Source organism: Lissotriton vulgaris, chromosome 2_1, assembly GCF_964263255.1.
Source record: "Lissotriton vulgaris chromosome 2_1, aLisVul1.2, whole genome shotgun sequence".
Lineage (NCBI taxonomy): Eukaryota > Metazoa > Chordata > Amphibia > Caudata > Salamandridae > Lissotriton > Lissotriton vulgaris.
In genome coordinates this window covers 2,022,052,837-2,022,076,093 of record NC_141687.1, presented here as the reverse complement: position 1 = coordinate 2,022,076,093, position 23,257 = coordinate 2,022,052,837, and the positions used below count along the sequence as shown (strand labels likewise).

At 47.1% G+C, this 23,257-nt stretch overlaps 1 protein-coding gene across 1 annotated transcript in view; it reads right to left on the bottom strand.

The window, feature by feature from the left end:
• USP8 (ubiquitin specific peptidase 8) overlaps positions 1 to 23,257 on the bottom strand; it is a 580,270-nt gene that overhangs the window by 232,489 nt on the left and 324,524 nt on the right. Inside the window, exon 14 of the mRNA XM_086958250.1 lies at positions 19,375 to 19,587. Coding sequence (XP_086814376.1) covers positions 19,375 to 19,587 — 213 coding nt within the window. The remainder of the gene's footprint in view (positions 1 to 19,374; positions 19,588 to 23,257) is intronic.

The window sequence follows — 23,257 nt, the reverse complement described above, 5'->3', positions numbered from 1 at the left end:
GACTTTAATGGTGCACTGTTTCTTAGATAACAGTCCACCCGAAAATGGTTCCTTATGAATGCCCCCTTCTAAAAAACTTGTTCACAACAATTGTTTACAGGGTGGGGTCTCATCTACGTTTACCGGGTGAGGTGAGGTTAATACCTTGTACAGGACAGGTGAGTGGCTTTGTTTTAGTTACATGGTTGATGCCACTGACATGAGCACAGATAGACAAGATAAAGACGTTTTTACTGGTATATGTCCTTTCAACAACTGTTTTGTGTTCTTTTTGTCATTATTTCCTTCAGGTGTGAAAATCACTCTGCCTATATTGAGGTAATATGATGGTATACAAATGTATGTCTTCCACGAATGCAGTAGCTCTTAAAGCATAGGTCCTGAAGAAAGCCTGGGCAAGTAGCCCAATTGGCTGAAACTAGTCGACCATTTTGTGACCAGCAGTATATTTGGTACATACTGCTTCTGAACCCTTTTTCTTAGGTTTGGGAGGAACATCATAATAAAAAGTTTTTTTCTTCCATATCCTTTTTATATTCTCACTCACTTGCACTGTACTTATCTTTTTCCATCACTATGGATTTCTATTGCTAACGTCATGTAAATACTTTCTGAAAGAGTCAACTTTTCTATGATGGTTACAGTGACTACTACGAAACCAGAACCACATGATCTTTCTCTGTGTTTAAGAGATCAAGTGGAAGCAAGTGATGTCCAAAGGATGGCACTGGCCATTCTTAGCACTTGATGGAAATCTGAATAAGAGTCTTTGTCTTAGATATGAGCTTTACCTAATTGGTTTACTTTGTTCTGGGACGCTACACAGCAGGAGTGGGGCATTTTACCAGTCGCTGGGCTTTGTCTTTTCTTTCTTTCTCTTTTTTGACCGCCAGATTTGTTTTATATTTAATGCTTTTTCTGGCACAGACTATGTGTAACTGCAGATCTCTCACCTTAGAATATTCCCAAGGTGTCAGTTCTAACAAATCTTGAGTAGTATCTCTGCGCGCAGGTGGGTGGCGTCGGCAGCTCAGCGAGTGACATGGTGGTAGCTATAAAGGCTCTACCATGGTGCTCGGGCATCAGTTTCTTTTGTGAAAAACTCAGGGCCACGTCAGACTGACTTGACCAATGTGCAGAGTCTAATGGAATTGTTTAGGTGAAAACTCTATTTCACAGAACAAGGAAAATGGGAGGATCAGTAAGGATCTTTGGTTAGATGGAGTCTCTATCAGAAAATGCGCTCCCGAGGTAAGTAACTTGTTCTTCCGATACAAACTTCTTACTGCAGATCCCTCACCTTAGAATAGATACCAAAGCAATACCTCCCAGGAGGTGGGTCTGTAAACTGGCTTAAACCAAAAAGTCCTAGACAAATTTGACAATCTAGGCAGTAATGTTTCGTGAGCGTGTAGAGTGAAGGCCATGTAGCAGCCTGACAAGCCAATGATAGGCACTTCGGGAGCTAACACAGTAGGAGAAGCCTTATCTCTAATGGAATGAGGTTGCAATCCCTCAGGAGGCTGCTTCTGTGCTAGTACATAGCAGATTTTGATACATAGTGCAATCCATTGAGAGATGGTATGTTTCTGCATCACCTTCCCTCTTTTCGCTTCAGCAATCCCAATGAAGATTTGATCATCCACCCAGTGTTTTGTGGTACAATCGATGTAAAAGGAGAGGGCTCTTTCTGGGGAAAAATGAAGAAGTCGCTCCTCTTCTTTGGAAGGTTGAGGTGGCGTGAAAAATGGTGGCAGCGTGATGCTTAGGCCCACAGGAAAGGGGCCAGCACCTTCGGCAGAAAGGACGCATGAGTCAAAGAACCAGTTTATCTGGGAATAATGCCATACAGTGGTTAATAGAGAGACCATGAAGCTCACTCACTCTCTTGTCTGATGTAATTGCCACTAAAAAGATTGTCTCGAGTGTCAGAAGTCTGAGTCAGCTATACATGGGTTTGAATGGAGAACATATAAGCTGTTAAGATCCAATTAAACTCCCACTGGGGCATTAGAAAAGGGTAAGGTGGTAACAGATGTTGTAAACCCTTAAAAAATGTGCCACAACCGACGGCTTAAACAGAGAGGGGTGATCTGGCAAGCACAGAAAAGCTGAAATGTCAGAAAAATAACCTTTAACAGTGTCCAGGGCAAGGCTCTGCTGGGCTTAAGACAACACAAACAATGTCACCTCCGACAGAGAGGCAGAAAGTGGATCAACTTGTCATGAGGAGCACCCAGCCAAAAACTTGTCCCAATGGCAGGCGCATAGTTTTCACTGAGGGACGCTTGGCTGCCAGAGTAACGTTGCAGATATCAGAAGGAAGACTGAAAACACCCAGCTGTCGTTGCTCAATCTTTAAGCATAAAGGTGGAGAGTGGGCAGGTTCGGGTGAAAGACCCTGCCCTGCTGCTGCATCAAGAAGAGGACAACGACATATGCTCATGCCCAAGATTTCTGAGTGCCACGCAATACGGGCTAGTCCAAAGCCACTAGGATGACGCTGGCAAGTCAGTTCTGCCCTTTTTGAGAACTCGGGAAAGGAGAGGTATTGTCCGAAAGGCCTACAGGAGTCTATAGTACTATTTTAACTGAAATACATTTCCAAGTGAGAGCCATGTTGTAAGCTAAAACGAGCAAATGGATGGTAGAATGGCTTTCAACACCAAGCGGATGACCCTCAGTTCCAGAAGAATGATGTAGAACTCTGCCCCTGCCAGAAACTAGAGTTATCTGATCTCCACCTTCCCCCAAGAGGCCACCCAGTCCTAGAAGTGATTACCACAGACTGCTCTGGGTGGGGAAGGGAAAGCTGTCTGTCGCTGACTCAAGCACAGTTTGGCAATCACCACTGCAGATCTTTTACAGTCTCCTCCAAAATTTGGACCAGATCAGAGAGATTCCGAGCCAATTGGTACTTCAGATCAATGCTGCCTGGCATGCTTCACCAGCAGGATAAAGGATGCCACCCGACCCTCCAGCTTCAGAGTCAGTCTCACCGAAATTCAAGACTAAGGCAGAAACATCAGGATCATAGCACAAATGTCCTGCACTCTCTTTCACAGAGGGTAGGGGCAGAACTGCACCGTGTCCAAATTGACCAGATGAAGGAGCGCCTGCGAAGGAGTCAGGTGTGACTTCAACATGTTCATAGTGAATCCCATGGTATGCATGCAGGGGCGGCTGCTCCACGTGGGCGGAGGAGTATTGCTCCACTGCTTTCTCGCAGTGCGAGAAGCATAAACATAAAATGGTATAATGAATACCACTTTAAATTTCTGCTTCTTGCACTGCGAGAAAGCAGAAGGGTTTGGTTGGGGGCTGGCGTGTGGGCGGTCCTGCTTCGGGCAGGGGAGTAGTGGCGTGGCCACTGTTGTGGGCAGTTTGGTCGGCCAAACCAGTCATACACACTCTCCCATTTTCTCCATGTAGGTTGCATGCAGCCTGCATGAAGAAAATGGCCTCCCTATAGACACCTGTGTGGTTGGCGACCCCGCCAATTACAACGCTGCTATTACAGCGTTGTGATTGGCATAGGGGAAGTGAGGGAGGCTGTCTGCTTTTAGGAGCGGAGAGAGGAGCCGTGACGTGAGACTGGAGGCAAAAGTACATTCATATGTTCTTTTTTTCTTTAACCCCATCCCCACCTGCGAGTCAAGCTGGCCGCAACTGAATACGAGAGGATTCGCGTAGTCTGACTGTGGCCTTTAGGAGCCAGTCGTTGAGATAGGGCAACACAAGAACCTCTGACCTCCAAAGATGAACTGCAACCACCATCATCCCTTTCATGAACATCTGAGGGGCACTTGTGATGCCACAGGGGAACACAGCAAACTGAAAATGCTTGTGGCCTACTATGAACCGCAAACAACGCTTTATGGGAATGTGTTAATACATGTACTTGGAATCCAACCCCACCATCCAATGTTCAGGATCCAGGTCAGACAAGACCTGGGCAAGGGTGAGTATTTTGAAATACTCCTTTTGCAGAAAGGCATTGAGAGAGCGAAGATCTAGGATAAGGAGGAGGCCTCAGTCCTTTTAGGTACCAAAAGGCTGTGGGAATAGCAACCATGTGCTACTTCGGGTGCTGGTGCCCTGTCGATGGCTCCTTTAGCCAAAAAGGGCCTACACCTCCTGGCGTAGCAAGGAGAGGTAGTCATCCGTCAGCAGATCTGAGGATGGTGGCGGGGTTTCCAGATTCGGCAGGGAGTAACCCCATTGAACAATGTGAAGCAACCACTTTTCTGATGTTATAGTTTGTCATTGGGGCAGGTGGTGCCTGATACTACCACCAACAGGGTGGCCATGCAGTGTTAAGGGCACGTTAAATAGGCTTGTAGGCTGCAGCAGCTAGAGCGGTGAGGGACTGGAAATACGCTGGCTCTCAATTCACCCTCCTGTGTAGGAACTGCATCCACAGACACAAAAGTCAGGTGGCCTTGAGGCTATGCTTGGAATTGCGGACGCTGCTAGGATTCCCCTACTGCAGTTACGTGGATGACGAAAGGAGAACAGTGGTTGGCAAGGAACCAGGGAGGTCCCAATGACCTTGCAGTGACCAGTCTCTCCTCAAAGAACTGAATCAGCCTTGTCGCCGAACAGGTGGGAGCCATTAAAGAGTATATGGCCTGGCCCTCCTCTGGGACCACTCTATATAATTAGTATGCAAAATTTGATGAATTGAATGCTTGAATTAATCTCAGCACTGGTTATCACACGAGCAGCATCTCAGTCCATTGTTATTTTGCACACCATGCCACCTCAGTTTGTACTCAGTTATATGCAAATCAGTCTTGACCCTGCTCCAATGGGAACAGTCTAGTCCGAACTGTCAAGCCAGATCCTCCCTGAACCAAACCACAACCAACCCAGGACCGGTTTCGCCCTAGTTTGGGCTAATCAGCAAGTTATAGCTTGGTTCCAGTGACGCACAAGTTACTACTTGTGTAACGATATATCTGTAAGAGACATTAGTTAGTGATAGATTCCTTACCTTAGAATATCCCCAGGCGTCAGACTGGATCCGGAAACTTTTGCGTAGCAATACTCCTGCGCGCCGGTAGGCGTCGTCTGCGCGTCTGTCGTCGGCGTCGTGAGCGCCGGAATGACGTCGCCGGAGTACTTAGACGGCGCCCATGCGCGCTGACGTCAGTTCTGATACACAGCTTTTCCGCGCCAGATACGCAGAGCCATGATAGAACTAACACTGGTGCCATGAAACTAGGGCCCTGAAAGGGGATGACCTTAACCCTAGATATCGGTTCGCAGAACGGGGAGGATGGGTGGGTCGGTAAGGAATCTATCACTAACTAATGTCTCTTACAGATATATCGTTACACAAGTAGTAACTTGTGCATCTGAAAGAGACACGTTAGTGATAGATTCCTTACCTTAGAATAGATACCCCAGCAATACCAACCCCAGTGGTGGGTCTGCGAACCAATATCACACCAGAAAGTCCTGGAGGACGGAATGGCCAAAGAAGCCATCCCTCCGGACTTGACTGTCCAGGCAGTAGTGTCTTGCAAACGTGTGCAGCGAGGCCCACGTAGCTGCCTGGCAAATGTCCTGTAAGGGGACTCCTCGGCCCAGGGCAGTTGTCGTCGCCGTGGCCCGAGTGGAGTGAGCCCGCAACCCAGCCGGGGGCTCCTTCCTCGCCATGGAGTAACATGCTTAAATACACAAGATGATCCACCTCGAAATGGTCCTCTTGTGTACAGCCTTTCCCTTCTTCGCGCCCACGTAACCAACAAAGAGTTGGTCATCCACCCGGAATTGGCGTGTGCGATCTAGGTAGTAGGAGAGCGCACGTTTTGGATCCAGAAGGTGGAGCCTCTCTTCCTCTTTCGAGGGATGCGGAGGCGGAAAGAAGGTGGGCAAAGTGATTGACTGCCCGATGTGGAAGGCCGTGACGACCTTGGGCAGAAAGGAAGGTCGTGTACGTAACACCACCTTGTCAGGATGAACAGATAGGAAAGGTGGAGAAGAAGAAAGAGCCTGGAGCTCACTCACTCTCCTGGCAGAGGTGATGGCCACCAGGAAGGCAGTTTTCAACGTGAGAAGACGGAGAGGACAGTTATGGAGTGGCTCAAAGGGAGCACACATCAGATAAATGAGAACAAGATACAAGTCCCACTGGGGCATCACGAAGGGAACATGTGTGTGATGCCCTTCAGAAATCTACTTACAATGGGGGACTTGAATAAAGAAGGCTGATCAGGTAGCCTTAAGAAGGCGGACAGAGCAGAAAGGTACCCTTTAAGAGTGCCCAGAGAAGAGCCCTGCTGGGCAAGGGAAAGAAGGAAGAGCAGCACTTCCGAAAGGGGTGCAGAGAGAGGATCCACAGCCTTTGCTGTGCACCATGCCACAAATCTGTTCCACCGGCAGGCGTATACCGACTTTGTGGAGGGACGCCTGGCTGCCAGAATGATATCACAGGCTTCAGGAGGCAAGTCAAATGGCCTCAACTGCCGCCGCTCAATCTCCAAGCTTGTAGGTGGAGACTGGACAGGTTCGGGTGCAGGACCGTCCCCTGCTGCTGCGACAGAAGGTCCTCCCGAAGAGGCAGACGAATCGGGGGATCGACTGACATGCTGAGTAGCTCGGGATACCAGTATCTTCGAACCCAGTCCGGAGCCACAAGGATAACCTGGGCCCGGTCGCGCCTGATCTTCTTCAGCACTCTGGGCAGAAGTGGTATAGGCGGAAAGGCGTACAATAGACCGCAGCTCCACTCGCGACGAAAAGCGTCTCCGAGCGAGTGCCGCCTTGGAAATTCCAACGCGCAGAACTGATGACATTGCGCGTTCTCTTCTGTGGCGAATAGATCTAACCAAGGCTCTCCCCACTGCTGAAAGAGACCTTGCGCCACATCCGAGTTCAGACGCCATTCGTGATCCATCATGCACCGACGGCTGAGTTCGTCCGCCCTGGCATTCAGAGAGCCTGCCAGGTGTTGAACCACCAGGGTCACGCCCTGATGTTCCAGCCATTGCCAGAGGCGCAGAGCCTCCTGGCAAAGGGTCCACGACCCCACTCCGCCTTGTTTGTTGCAGTACCACATGGCGGTGGTGTTGTCGGTGAACACTTGCACTGCACGTCCCCGGACAGAGGGGAGGAATGCCTTCAGTGCTAGACGAATCGCCCGAAGCTCCAGCAGGTTGATATGGAGCCGGGACTCCGCCGGAGACCACAGGCCTCTGATCTCCGCCTCTCCCATGTGGCCTCCCCAGCTCTGGAGGGACGCGTCCGTCACAACTACGTGCTCCGGGTGGGGCAGGGAGAGGGATCTGCCACTGAACCAGTCGCAGTCCGTGAGCCACCACTGCAGTTGTCTCGCAGTGCCCTCCGAGATCAAGACATGATCGGACAGGTTGCCCTGATGCTGGGCCCACTGAAACTTCAGGTCCCACTGCAGAGCCCGCATCCGCCACCTGGCGTGACGCACCAGAAGGATGCAGGAGGCCATCAGCCCCAGAAGCCGCAGCGTCAACCTGACCGAGACTCGGGATAACGGCTGGAAGATGGGAACCAGAGCCTGAATATCCCGAACCCGCTGTTCGGGTGGGTAAACCCGAAACTGCGCCGAGTCGAGAACCGCTCCGATGAAGAGGAGCTTCTGAGAGGGACACAGGTGTGACTTCGGCACATTGATGGAGAACTCCAGCAGGTGCAGGAGGTCGGCCGTAGTCTGGAGGTGGCTGACGACTGTCTGGGGCGAGCCCGCCTTCAACAACCAGTCGTCGAGGTAGGGGAAGACTGATACCCCCTGCCTGCGCAGATGAGCTGCGACCACCGCCATCACCTTCGTGAACACCCGTGGGGCGCTGGTAAGGCCGAAGGGGAGCACGGTAAACTGAAAGTGCTCTTGGCCTACCGTGAACCGCAGGTAACGCCAGTGGGCCGGCAGGACGGGGATGTGGAAATAGGCGTCCTGCAGGTCCAACGCTACCATCCAGTCTCCCGGGTACAGGGCAGCCAGGACCTGAGCCAAAGTCAGCATCTTGAACTTCTCCGTCCGGAGGAAGCCGTTGACGTTCCGCAAGTCCAAGATAGGGCGTAGGCCCCCTTTGCCCTTCTTGGGCACCAGAAAGTAGTGGGAGTAACATCCACACCCTACTTCTGGCCCAGGAACGCGCTCGATGGCCCTCTTGGCCAAGAGTGCCGTGACTTCCTCTTGCAGAAGTTGCAAGTGATCCCCCGACACACAGTGGTATTGCGGTGGCATGGATGGAGGGGGTGCCTCGAAGGGGAGGGAGTAGCCCCTTCGGACAATTTGCAGCACCCACCTGTCCGAAGTGACTATATGCCAGTGGGAGAGGTGATGGCGAACCCTGCCCCCCACAGGCGTCACATGGGCTTGAAAACTCGGAAGGTTTTGAGGCAGGTGCTGCTGAGGGAGGTGTGGACTGGCCTCGCCGTGGTCCCCGACCGCCGCCACGGCGGTTTCCACGTCCGCCACCGCGCTGCTGGACATTTTGCGGTGTGTGGCTGACGATATGTGGTGGGGCGCCCTTCCGTGGCCACGAAAGGAGCGAAAGGCACCCGTTTGCTGGCGTGGGGCCATGAGGCCCAAGGACTTGGCCGTAGCCCTGGAGTCCTTGAAACGTTCCAGCGCATGGTCTGCCTTGTCGCCGAAGAGGCGACGGCCATCAAACGGCATGTCCAGGAGTGTGGCCTGGACATCAGCCGAGAAGTTGGCGGACCTCAACCAGGCGTAACGTCGAACCGCCACCGTCGTTTATTTATTTATTTATTTATTTATTTATTTTTGACATTTGTAAAGCGCTACTTATACCCTTAGGCGTCAAGGCGCTGAAACCATTATTGAAAAGGGAAAAGCAAGTAGAAGGAGATAGGAGTAAACAAAAAGACCGATAAGCATGGTTACTGGGAGAACAGCCAAGTTTTCAATAGTTTACGGAACTGAAACAGCGTAGCGCTCTGTCTGATGTTAAGAGGCAAGGAGTTCCAAAGTCTGGGGGCAGCCACAAGAAAGCGACGGTCTCCCCAGGACACTGTTTTGGTGCGAGGAACTGACAATTGGTTGAGAGTTGCAGAGCGTAAAACTCTTGTCGGTTTGTAAAATTGAAGTTTGTCTCTCAGAAAATGGGGTCCTTGATTGTTAACTGATTTAAAGACTATACAGAGAGCCTTAAAGAGGATCCTTTTTTGTACAGTCAGCCAGTGGAGATCTTTTAAATTTTGGGCAATAGGTTCAAACTTTGTTTTGCCAGTAATGAGACGGGCTGCTGCATTCTGTATGGTTTGAAGTTTTTTGGTGACTCGAGATTGCGCATTAAGAAATAAACCATTACAGTAGTCCAGGGATGAAAGGACAAGGGCCGAGACCAGTGTCTTGATTGCAGAATCAGGTAGAAATGGACGAATCTTGCGAATCATTTTTAATTTAAGGTGCGCTGTGGATGCTATCTTATTGGCATGATCCATGAAGTTCAAACCGTCGTCGAAGATAACCCCCAGATTCCTGACCTTGGAGGTCGGGGTAGGAGGGGCACCAAAGGTCTCTGGCCACCATGTGGTGGACCAGGCTGGAGACAAAGGACCGAAGACAAGCACCTCAGTTTTCTCTGAGTTCAGCTTTAAACAATTGGTTTCCATCCAGTCTCCTATATCTAGAAGCCCTTTCTTAAATTTTTCCGCTACTTGCTCTCCGTCACCCTTAATAGCCAACACGAGTTGAGTGTCATCAGCGTACGAGGTAAGGCTCATCCCATGAGCCTTGATGGTCTTAGCTAGGTCCGACACATAGATGTTAAAAAGTGTCGGACTAAGGGATGAGCCTTGCGGGACACCACAGGGGGCAGAGAGTTGTGCAGATTGAAAGGGTCCTAAGATGACCGCCTGCGTTCTGTTGGCGAGGAAAGAGGCTATTAAGTTTTTGGCAGAGTGACAGATGCCAAAACCTTGGACACGGTCGACAAGGATACTGTGGTCGACCGTGTCAAAAGCCGCTGAGAGGTCTAACAGAACCAGTATGGCGGAGCCACCTTGGTCCCTGATCTCCCTGATATCGTCTGCGGCTTTAATCAGGGCAGTCTCAGTCCCGTGAAATTTTCTGAACCCGAACTGTGTGTCATCCAGGAGCTGGTGAACCTCGATGAACTCAGAGATCTGGATGTTCATGATCTTTTCGATGGTCTTGGCAATGAACGGTAAGCTGGCAATTGGTCGGTAATTCTTCAGCTCATTTTTATCGAGCGAAGGTTTTTTTAACAGAGGCTTTAAGAGCGTATTTTTGAGTAAGTTAGGGTATTGGCCTGACCGCAATATCAGATTACAGACATGTGTGAGAGCCGGCAAGATGACTTCTACCGCTGGTCTTAGAACAGAAAGGGGACAAGGGTCGAGGGGTGAACCAGATTTAATAGTCAGGAGTATGTTTTTTATTTGTTCCTGGGTGACTGATTGAAAGCACGGGAAAACATTAGATAAAGGGGAGGTGACGCAAGATGTGGCGACCAAAGGTGATTTGGAAGAAAAAGCTTGGTAGATGTCATCTACCTTAGTGTAGAAAAAAGATGCCAGAGCGTCACATAAAGATTGTGACGGAGGGGGCGTAAGGTCCGGTGAGTTGCCTGATAAAGCTTTAGTGATAGTGAATAGTTCTTTACTAGAATTCCTGGCTTGATTGATTTGGTCCGTATAGTATTCTCTTTTGGCCTGCGCTATCATGTTTTTGTATAGGGCAACGGCTTCCCTGTAAATAGATTTGCTGACAGCATCATAATCTTTCCTCCAGGTTCTCTCCTTGCAACGGTTTATCTGTTTTTGTGTTCTAAGTTTGTCATTGTACCAAGGCGCGGAGGGTTTGGCTCGGTTGCTGGAATGTTCCTTGGAAGGGGCTGATTGGTGGGAAGCCTGACCAATCCAGTCATATAATTGCTGGAGGGCTATATTGGGGTCATCAACAAAGTCTGGACGAGTTTGTGTGAGTGTAGCCTTGAAGTTTTCTTGATTTATGTTTTTCCAGTCTTTGAATGGTAGTTTGGGAACCGATTGGAAATTGTTATTGTAATCTTTGCAGGTGGCAATGTTTGCAAAGATTGCGAAATGGTCTGTCCACTGCATGGGCAGAATACTGGTGATTTGAAGTCCTTCTAGATTGGAAAAAATAGGATCCAAAATGTGGCCTGCTTGGTGTGTAGAGGACAGGACAAGTTGTTTTAACCCTAAATTGCCTAGGTCAGAGGTGAGAGCAACTGAATCAGCTAGGTGATCCAGGTCTAGATGAAAATTCAAGTCACCGAGGACTGTGAAGGTGGTTTCTGTGGCAACAGATTCCATTATAGAGTTTAAGCTAGACAGAAAGGTAGGCTTAGATCCCGGGGGCCTATATATTAGCATTCCCTTAAAATTGAATGAGGGAGAGATGTTGATAGAAAATTGCATGGCCTCACAGGCGGTAGATGGAATGATGGTAGTTTTAACAGGGTAAGTGTCTCTGGCAATTATGGCCAGCCCACCCCCTCTTTGTTTGGGCCTATCCTGACAGTATGCCTTGAATCCAGGTGGCACAGCAATGACCAGGTCTGGCTGCGACGATTCATCAGTCCATGTTTCCGTGATGAACAAAATGTCGAGAGAATAGTCGGTGATAAGATCATATATTTCCTGCCTGTGCTTCCCTAGAGACCGGGCATTAATCAGGGCTATAGAAGTAGTGTCACCTACATCATTGTTGTTTGGAGTGCCCACAGTTTGAAGAGAAGGAAGAAGGGGGATGGAATAGAGACAATGAGGACAAGCGATGGTGGTGTCTTTAAGAATATCTGCGGGGTTCCTTTGTGGACAGTTAGATGTGTCAGGAGGACGTAAGGCAAGTAAGGAATGTCTGGAGTATGTTATGGTACAAGCCGTTGCCATCGCCCTGCCCAGTGAGTCCGTTGTATCCAGCCCACACCGGATAGAAAAGCGTGCTGCATCTCGGCCGTCCGCAAGGGCTTGGCCGAGTTTAGCCTGGACCTCCTCCGGGCATCTTGGCAGCACCTCCGCAACCGTGTCCCACAGAGTGTGGGTGTAGCGGCCCAAGAGACAGGCGGTGTTCACAGACTGCAGCCCCAAGCTAACAGACGAGAAAACCTTCTTCCCGAACTGTTCGTATCTCTTGGATTCCCTGTCGGGCGGGGCCGACGGGAATGCGGTCTGGGAGTTTGAGGCCTGGATGACCAGACTCTCGGGGGTGGGATGGGTGGACAAAAAGCATGGGTCGCCCGGGGCCGGGCGGTAGCGTCTGGCCACGTTCCTATCCACAGGCGGGCCTGTGGCGGGCTTGGACCAAGCGCCCAGAAGAACGTCACATAAGGCCTTATTGAACGGCAGCAGGGGCTCCACGGAGCTTGACTGCGGTTTGAGGACCTCAGTGAGGAGATAAGTCCTCACGGCCGCGACGGGGAGCTGAAGGTTTAAGGCCTTAGCTGCCTTCGTCAACACTACGCTATAAGCAGAACCCGCCTCTGAAGCCACAGTCGGAGGCGAGGTAAATCCAGTGTCTGGCGATGTGTCAATACCACTGGCCTCCCCAAGCTCATATGTCCAGTCCTGCTGTGACTGGCAATCCTGTGCCAGAGTGTCCTCGGACCCCTCCCAATTTTCCTCGTCACCTGTGTCCTGGAAACCAGGATTAGCGAAGCGAAACTCTTTCATTTACAAACAAAAATTAAAAACTCAGGTAATGAAATTTAAAGTTCATTGAATATCTGGTTGCAAAAAATCCATAAGGATAGAATATAAATTAGAGTTTATTTATCACCTATTAGATTCCGGATCTGCTGAAAACATTAACTCTATGCGCCCTTTGCTTTAAGGATCCCCTTTAAACCATTTCAGGTAAATTAAATACTTAGACAATGTTGTGAGCTGTTATATCAATCTTTTAAATTATAAACTACCAATAGTTATCATCGCCACCTGTTTGTGGTTACCTATTTTACTTAATATATGCGCACCTGCACTGACATCTAAGATCCTACAATTATCAAAGGTTTTGCTTCTAAAAAAACCCGTACTCTACTAGTACCAACTTGATGTATAATAACCCTTAGTTTTGCTGGTCAAAATGTGTTCAAAAGTGAGTGTTCCCCAGAATGTCAGTAAATGTGAGATATGAATGATGTTAAAATGCTCTCTTTTGGTTACTTAGCTTAGGTTATCTAAATGCCTTTTACAGATCTCACCGTTTGGGAGTCTGGTTTAGGGAGTGGCCCTAGAATTGTTGGGTACTGCATACTGTCAAAATGGCAACTATATAAACATCAGGTTAAAGACGACTATTATGTTTCTTCTATTTTCTCTTTTATCTGTGTTCAGTATAAAGAAATGTATTGGAAAGAGACATGCTTTGACAAATTTAATTGTAAAATAGATTAATACTAAAAGCACTATATTCTATTTTTAGATTTTTACCCTGTTCCTCCCAGTCAACAACTCCCAGCCCTGACGAAGGTGTGGCCCACCTGGCCTATCACCGAAACGCGCGTCGGCTCGTGGCTCCAGAAGTACGGCATACTATGTAGTATCAACTAGGTGCCGCAACAAGATCATTAGTCTGGAATAATATTCGGCTCTATGCCACATATCTACCATCCTTATGTGGAATACAACAGAACGATTTGTATGAACTGAAGAATGTGAGTGGAATGTCTGAATTTTAGATAGTATTAGTTTTTGAAACACTGTAAGAATGAAAGTATGAATGAAGTAGGAAATGTTACTGGGTAGGTTCCTAAGAAGAATGTTATTTTGTCACTTTTACTTGTTTTCTAAATTGACTATGTATACTGTGCAATATTTATAAGAGAATTATATGCGATGGATGTATATAAATGCTTTCTACACTAAAATAAAAGTACCTATATATTTGCTAAAAACTGTTTCTTGCAAATAATTGAATGGTGTTGATTTTGTAATGTGCAGTACCTACCTCTAGGTTTATCACCCCTCACATACTAGGATCCCGGATCTGGGACCACATTATCTATTGGCGGGGTACGTTCTTTGTTCTTTATTCAGCTGAAGGTTTAAGGCCTTAGCTGCCTTCGTCAACACTACGCTATAAGCAGAACCCGCCTCTGAAGCCACAGTCGGAGGCGAGGTAAATCCAGTGTCTGGCGATGTGTCAATACCACTGGCCTCCCCAAGCTCATATGTCCAGTCCTGCTGTGACTGGCAATCCTGTGCCAGAGTGTCCTCGGACCCCTCCCAATTTTCCTCGTCACCTGTGTCCTGGAAACCAGGATTAGCAGACAGGGCCTCCTCGTGGAGATAGAAATCCCCAAAGGCCGTCGGAATCGGCGCCCAGCGGTGCCCTTCCAGCGCCTGAGTAGGACCGCAGGAAACATTGGGGGCGGCAACCACATTTACCGCCAGGGGCGACACCTGAAGGGACGGCGCCGGCGAGGTCGTAAGGTCGACCGGCGAGGTCCCGGATCCGGAACCGGATCCAGTGAGGTCCTGCAGCGCCGAGACCGAAGTCGCCAGCGGCGTCGGAGCCGAAGCACCCGACGGCGTCGGGGCCGAAGGGCCCGACCCGGAAGGACCTCCAGACGGAACCGATCGGCCCGAAGGCGCCACGGGAACCGACTGAGGAGGGAGGGCCCTCATGGCCATGAGGCACCTCTCGACCTCCTCCGGCGTCGCGCCGTGCCCTGGGACCCGAAGGTGTGGGGCAGGCGGCGACGCTTGCGACTCCCGCGGAGCCGCGTGGGCGGTGTCGCCCGAGCCCCCGGCCGCATCGTGCGAGCGTCGGGGCGGGTCAGAAGATCGATGACGTCGCTCCGACCTCTCATGCCTCTTACCTGAGGACTTGGAACCAGACGATCGGTGTCCACTTCCAGAGCTCCGATGACTCCGACCTCGCGACCTGTCCCTCGACCTCCCGTGGGACCGGGACCTGGAGCGGCGCGGGGCCGACTGCCTCAGCTCGAGACGCTTGCGGGACCGCTCCCGCCTAGCCTTCGACGTCAGGGCCCGGCAGTCGGAGCAGGTCCGATCGTCGTGGTCGAGGCCTAAGAACTTCAGGCACCGGCGATGGGGGTCCGTGACCAACATGAGTCGATCGCACTTCGAACAAGGCTTGAACCCGGACATCCCTGGCACCGATAGAGTCGAGAACTCTACAAAATTGAGAGATCAAAAGGATCAAAAAGTTCAGTCAAAAATTGACTGGGGGTAGAGCTTCTTCCGGATCTGCGCTAGCTGGCGCGGAAAAAAGAAGAACCACCATCAGCGCGCATGGGCGCCGTCTAAGTACTCCGGCGACGTCATTCCGGCGCTCATGACGCGGACGACGGACGCGGAGCCGCAGACGACGCCTACCGGCGCGCAGGGGTATTGCTACACAAAAGTTTCCGGATCCAGTCTGACGCCTGGGGATATTATAAGGTAAGGAATCTATCACTAACGTGTCTCTTTCAGATACAGTGTGCAGGGGACCCTTGTCTGGGCATGCCCATTCCACTTAGGCTGGCACAATAAAGTAAACAAGAAGTGGTGAATGGACTGCTTTACTTTTCCTCAGCCAATGACCTTGCAGTGACCCGGACGAAATCGGTGATACTGGGTTGCTTCTGTTCAGGTTCAGTGAGAACCTGGCTGTGCAATATGAGAGTTGTCTTGCTCTAGATTACAATGTTAATATGTGGACTCTCCAAGTCTAAAAGGGCTTCATAGAGTATTCCTACAAAGTGTTGCCTAAATGACTGCAAAGTATCTAAGAGATAATGATACTGCTAAATGTTTGGAGTTTTATGTATACAGGATGACATGTTCAGCAACTCAAAAGAACGTTACTGAGGGGAGGAGGAGGATAGATTTTTTTTAGTGAGTACTGCAAGTGTTTGGTGCTTATAATGTCTGTGAAACAAAACTCTGAACAGAAAGTCTAAAATAAATGTTGGACCTCTCGGATGAGGAGTTTCAAAGGCCTTAGTGAAGGGCTGTTTTTCAGTGAGAATTCTACACAAACTTACTTTTCTTTGAATGTGTCTATTATTTTCTGGTTCCGCTAGTATTGTAGGCAATAAGGTAGATGATGTATTTATTAAGTGGGACTCGAGAGTGCGCTAATTTGTAAGAATGCTGACCTGTTTCATCACTGCGTTTGGTAATTGGTCGGTGATGATACCTCTCCTTACGATAATTATAGTGAAAAATAGCCTCTGCATTAAAGAATGGCATTGTCATAATGTATTGCCTTTGCTGCACAGGTAATTTACCAATGACTGTGCAAAGCACATATGCTAGTCAATATGCCATTAGCAATCTCTCTGAAACTTGGGCTCGCTTTGCCATCAAAACCTTCACTGGATGGTTTAAAGCAAGTTGGCTTCCCTTCAGTTGCACTTTTGTTTGCTTATCAAAAAGAAAGAACAGGATGATGATAATCATTTATTCTCTATCATAACAAGTTGAGATCACTGTGGTGTTTGCTACTATGTCGTTATGGGATGCTGTAGAGGTCTTGTTTAATATAGCACAATCTCCTTTTCTCTTTGCATGGTGAAAAGGAGAAGATTAATACCATAATCAGAGGCTTCCTGAATGTTGCTGTATGCCGCCGGAATTTTGCTAACTAGCTTCTTGCAGATGGGTGGAGGTACTGCAATAGTCCTTCCATATCATACCAATGGGCTCCAATATAGCGGGCTAGAAGGGTTCATGAATTGGCAATATACCAATGATTGGCTACTTGTGCTGCTAACCTTTTGTACAGCGCATCTATGCGATTGCTTCCTTTCTCAGGAGTGTTCCCAGTAGTCCGTTTCCCCTTATATGAGCAGTAGTTGCAACAATAGAGTTCGGTGGAACCTGAGTCTCGATAAAGAGGGGCTCAGAGGGAACCGCTTTGCATTTTTTGCTCACCCTTTGGGTGAAGACCCAGGCATGAACTGGCTCTTTGAAAATGTATTCAGCATGTCTCATCATGCCAGGAATCATGGGCATATACTGGGTGTCCTTGTGTGTTAGAGGGGGGTTGCAAATAAAAAATCCTGCTCTAGTGGTTCTTTATGCAGCTCAACATTTTGAAAAGTTGCTGCTTTAGCGATAACCTGATGAAAGGAAGCGACATCTTCAGGAGGGGAAGGACAAACTGGATATAAATCTGGATCATCAAGAGTAGTGGGATCAAGGTCATAAATATCCCAAGGGTCAGGATCTCCTAATGCCCCTCCTTCACTCCCAGTGTCCGAATGTGGTGACCATTGAGGGGAAGAATCAAGTCAGTCATGTGCTGTAGACCGTGGTAGAGGAGAGGGAGGTGGGGATTCAAGGTGTTGTTGGTGGCGGTGATGATGGAAGAAGAGGATGGTGGGCAGGAATGGTGGCTTTATCCTTTGTTTCCTTTTTAGGAGTAACAGGATTCCTCAAATGTTAATTTCCTCTTTAGTGGCGGAGAGGCAAGAATCCGACCAGTTCCTTCTTGAATTTTAATCTTTCTCTGAGGAATGTCCATCGTTTCCAGAATGGGTTCAACAGGAGAGATGGAAGCTGATGAAGGTTTTGAGTCTTTTGGCTCAGAAGGTTTCGGTACTGATGGTTTTGACTTGGAACTGTGTTGCTTGCCCGACCCAGCAAGTGAGCCCATCAACCTCGGTGTCGGCACCGAGGTTGATGGGCTCACTTGCTGGGTCGGTCCGAAGGATAGGTCGATACCGAAGTATGACCTCGGTCCGAAGAGGCTGATGCAAAAGGTTTACCCGGGAATCACATTTCGGTGCCAGGCTCAAGGGCAGCACATCCGAAACAGATTTACAATTCTGACCATGACCCGAAGGCAGTGGTAGTCCGGCCACCCCTGATAGCACGAGATTGAAATATTTTGTGGCAGACTTGGATGGAGGAGCACAGGCAGGAGTCACAGTACTCACTTGTTGGCAGGATGAGAGTTCGTGCATCTCCAGTTCAAGCTTTACATCGGAACCGGATCTTTCATCAATAGAGACAGGCATCCTCTTCTTCTGAGGTGGGCTCTTCCTGTGCGTGTTCTTCGCCAAAAAGGTCGGGAGTGTCATCGCTGCTCCTTCAAGACATTTCCAACCGACAGGCCCACGATCCCAAAGGGTTTTCGTGGACCAAAACTATTTATATGCGTCGCAGTCAGCTTCTTTATGGTCGGGCAAAATGCACAGGTTGTACACGAGTTTGTGATTGGTGAAAGGGTATTTTGCGTGGCAACTCGGGCAAAATCTTAACGGTGTACGTTCCACTAGAAACCCGCCATCTTTGATGGAGGTGGTGACACGCTGGAAGATAGGCTCAAGACGGGCGGTTCGTCATGTTAAAATTGACAAAATGTGAGTGCAGCGCAGAGGTAAAAAAAACACGATCGAAAACAATACAGCCGGAGACAGAAAAGAAACCGAAGAATCATACTGAAGAGTTGAAACACAGAGCAGAGGTACACATGTCCGAACCAGAGGGCAGAGACAAAAAAATCCAACAAAAGAGCCGATTTCCATGCGCGATATCACCGAAAGAAGTAGTCACTCGTTCCCATGACTCGAAAGACTTCTTGGAAGAAAAACAACTTGTACAACTCCAGACCCAACACTAGACGGCAGGAGTATGGAGTGTATGTTCATCTACAGCCACACGTGCCATCGGGCATATTGCTTCTAAATGATGAATCCCAAAATATTTTAAAGTAATGAATCTCTGTTCACATGCGTTGCAGTTTCAACATCTGTGCTTGCATGATGAAACAAAAGCTGCAAGAACAGACTGAAAATTACAGTGAGTTCAGCTGCTAAAAAAACGAAACCACCTATAACAGTGACAGAATTTGGGAAAATTGATTTAAGGAAGACACAATTATTTTCTCAAAAATCTGTTTTAAAAATCAAGCAAATGCTTCTGAAACAAGATGATAAAATGTGTGCAAGAAAGGGTGCAAAGGTTGCTAACAAATCCAGCGCCTACTTCACAAACGGTACAAGGGAGTGATACGTTGCTAATCTGAAAATAGGAATTTGAAGTTATTGAGGATTATCAATAAAATATATGCTAAAAAATCGGAATGTTCAACAATCTACTGTACATTGAGTTAATTTATCTGACTCTACTGAGATGTAAATGAGGACATGAAAAAAGGTTACTTTACACATGAGAGTTTGTGTCTCTAACTTTGTGGCAATCAAACAGAAGTAATGTAAAAAATATCAAGTAACTAGGACAACATTTGTTCCTCTAAACTAAATGCACACTGTTTTATAGAGCACTATTATCGCTGAATGTTGCCATTATCGCTGAATGTTGATATTCTATTACCTTCACATAGCAAATCTACGATCATTTTTACAAAAATATTTAAAGAGATACGCTACAGTGGGCACTATGAGACTTAGTTCATACCTGTTTATATCACTCTGATAACAGTTATTCTGAAAATATTCATTAAGAAATGGTGTGTTACATAGACACTGTAATATAGAATTCATATAGCATGTGTTTCCCAAGTTACGTAGTCCGGTCAGTGCTGGCCCTACACCGCCAAACACAGGGTTCAAATTGTGAATCCGATTTGCAGAAAGCCTGGAGATTTCAGTTTTATGTTGAATTGCAGGCCTGAAAGAAAAAAGATATGGCAGTTGAGTTTTTACTGTCAACAAGATTTCTCATTTGCAAATCTGTTCAGTGATCAGATGGCAGACTGATGCATATTGTATTAAGGCATTAGAAGACTGAATAATTACAGCTGGGCAAGAAACATTGGAATCCAGAGCAGACAAAGAAAACGTTTTCGGAGTCAGTGGCAAACTATGGCTATCCAAGAGAATGCAAATTTTCAAAGGAAAAGTTGCCCATGGGTTGTTTACTGTTCTTAAGTACTGATCCGGTTTGATCTATTTTCCGTTGCAAATACTTGAAGAACTTAAATATTTCCATTTGTAAGGTTGGATCTGTGAAAACATATTCCAAAAGCTGCAGGAAGCAGATTGTCCTACAATGCGATGGGCCACTTTCCTTATGTGACTACACGCACAATACATCTAATGATTTTAAACTCAGAATGTCAATTCTTCAGCTGCTTACCTCGGCAAAATACAAGGACATTTTTGAGGAAAAGACAGAGACTAACAATAATTTGCTGCAGCGTTTTTCAAACATGATGAAACAGAATAATATGTTCTACTCTCAGATGTGCTAGACCAAAGATTCTAAAAAGGGCATTTTATCCACTGTTCAATATAAATATAAGTCCTCAAGCATCTCCTGACCAGAGAGGAGACTGCATCATGTTCTGCTCATACAAGCCAAGCTTCGAAATAACTGTCATATACTCCCCTGTTCCAGGGTCTTCACCAACTCCCACTTACACCAACTAGACAATACTTTCTATTCGAACCACTTTATAGGACAACAAATGAATGACCAACTTGAAAGGGGTTAAAGCGAATGACTTTATTTTTTCAAACACAACAATTCTCAAATAACTGGACTATTCCTAAGTTGTAAGATAACATTCATTTTGGAATTTTAGAGCTTTGTTACACAGAAGGAAAATGAAAATCGGATATTCATACACGTAACCTTCAATGTTTACTTAAGCCACCATTTAAGCCCGCCTTTACCCAAGATTAATCTTCATTATCAAAATTGATACATGAGGAGTGTTTTTATTTGAAGTAGAACTAGCATCTTGAAAAACATTGTACTGTATTCGGCACAATCTTCCACTCAGAAGACAGTATGTCTGTATATTATATGGCCCAATTTACTTGATAGCATATCTCCCATTTCCATAAGTCATAAGGCATCGAGGGCCAGATGTAGGTGGCCCAATACCGGTCGGTAACAGCCGAAATTACCGAATTTCGGCCGTTACCGACCGGTATTGGGCATTTGGGATGTAGGGGAGGATTCGGTAAATAACTAATCGGTATTTACCGAATCATCATTTACCAATTCGGTATTTACCGAATCAATAAATGACATGTAGGAAGCACTTTGAAGGGTGCTTCTGTGCTTTAAGGATTCGTTATTTACCACCAACTATTAGTTGGTGGTAAATAAAGAATACCTCTGTAAATGCAAATCTGTGCATTTACACCTGTGCCATGTGACAGACATACATGCCCTTAGGGCATGTATGTGTGCCACATCTGCACACAAGCACTATTCAGGGGTTCAACAGGGTGTCAAAGTGACACCCTGCCACCCTTGACTCTTTCCCTATTTTACCGAATCGGTAATTACCGATTCGGTAATTGCTATTCATTCCTATGGGCCTCCAGGCCCATAGGAATGAATGGCAATTACCGAATCGGTAATTACCGATTCGGTAAATGCCGAATCTTAACAATTCAGTAATTTTTACCGAATTATTACCCACATAGCATTTGCCGATTCGAAAATACAGAATCGGTAAAATTCGGTATTTTCGAATCGGTAAATTTAAATTACCTACATCTAGACCCTAGTCATCTGATGATTAACCATACGTATGTAGGCCATACCTGTAATCTCCTTTGACATTAGAGCTCACAACATGGTTGTAGTGAAGACGTCTTTAACAGACTATGCTTCCTATCTGACAGACACTGAGTTGCAGCTAAAGGCTTTAGTAATTACAAATAGCTAGTGGCTCCCAGTTCCTACGGTCTTCCTCTATTTTGAAACTTTTTTTCACTCTGCTCAAAAGTCCAAGAAAGAAGAGGTCACGCTAAATTTGTAGGGATCAATGAGACTACGCAAAATAATATTTTTTGTCTTTGCGTTTATAAATAGGTTAATAGAATGCCTCTTTTGATAAATCAACAAGGCGAGATTGATTACTTTGCTTACGTTGCTAGAGAAGTTAACATCAAGTGTGATGTGGTTTCAATGGTTACTAAACTGAACGGGTATTTGTATCAAACCACTCTGGATACAAAACATATTATCAACGTAAACGGGCATATGTTTTGGTGAACCTATTTACAGGGAGAACAATTTATTTTCAAAGTGGGATTTGGGCACGCTTGCCCAACATGTGGCAAAATAATCGTCCATAGGGACTTAGGGATTTAGGCTTAAAGTTCGCAGATAACATGCTTTTAACTTTGAATGCTATAAAAAAGAAACTTAACTGAACGTTAACGCTAGGCATCAAGTTAATCTTTAACCAGGGCAAAAATAATTTCCTAAAAAATAATATTTTAAGAAGAAACCTGGATTTTCTCTAAAATGTTTGAACGTCAGGGCAAAATACTGGTTTGGTACAACCTGGAATGTAATGTTACAGGGTATCTGGTTTGCCAAAAGACATTATTTCACCTCTTTGAATAGAGTAAAGATTCTGTTTAAAGCTAGTGCACAGGGAGAGACAAGTAATTAAGGGCCTATGATTCATCATTTCTCTTTAGTGGTCTGCTAGGAAACTATTTATTTCTTCTGGTAGAACACCATTACAGCTGACTATGAGAGAACATGATATTGATTATCTAAAACGGTCATAAGCTCAAAGCTAGCATGACACCCACGTGACATCACAGAGTAGCTCAATATACTATGATAAACACAGGAACTGAAAGAGACAGTAAGTTATAAATTCCTTACCTTAGAATTACCCCCAGTCGTCAGACTGGATCCGGAGAATTTTTTCTCAGCAGTACCCATGCGTGTCAGTCGACTCCGCATCCATCGTCAGCGTCATGTTGACCGGGATGACATCACAGTGTCTATATAGACACCGCCCCTGTGCGCTGACGTCAGTTTTTTCATTTTCCGTGCCAGCCTTGCGCAGATCGGAGAAAACTTGCCCCTTAGTCATTTTTTTACTAAACTTTTTCGACTTTTGTTGAAATCTTTTTTAAGTCTTGGACTCCTAGTGCACGAGGGATGTCCCATCGACGGAGCAGCTTCAAGACTTGTGAGGCCTGTCACAAGCTGATGTCTGTAATGGACATGCACCTCGTGTGCCTCTGGTGTCTGGATCCAGACCATGACCCGAAGTTGTGCTCCGACTTTCGGGCCATGAATTGCAAGTCTTTGCGGGAGTGGCCCGAACGCTTTTGGTGGCCCAGCAGTTGGCTTCGCCTCATTCCCGGTCTCCCTCGAGAGGTCGCAGAGACCCCACACCTCATCACAATCTAAGTCATCCAGGTTGTTGGGTAGTCCAAGCACAAGAAGGCAGCAAAGAAGCACAGTTTTCCTCACCCAACACCCTTACCCAGAGAGCTTGGTGGTTCAAGTCTCTTCATCTAAGAGCGCATTTCCTTCTGATCCCCAGATGGCCTTCAGAATCCTCCTTCTG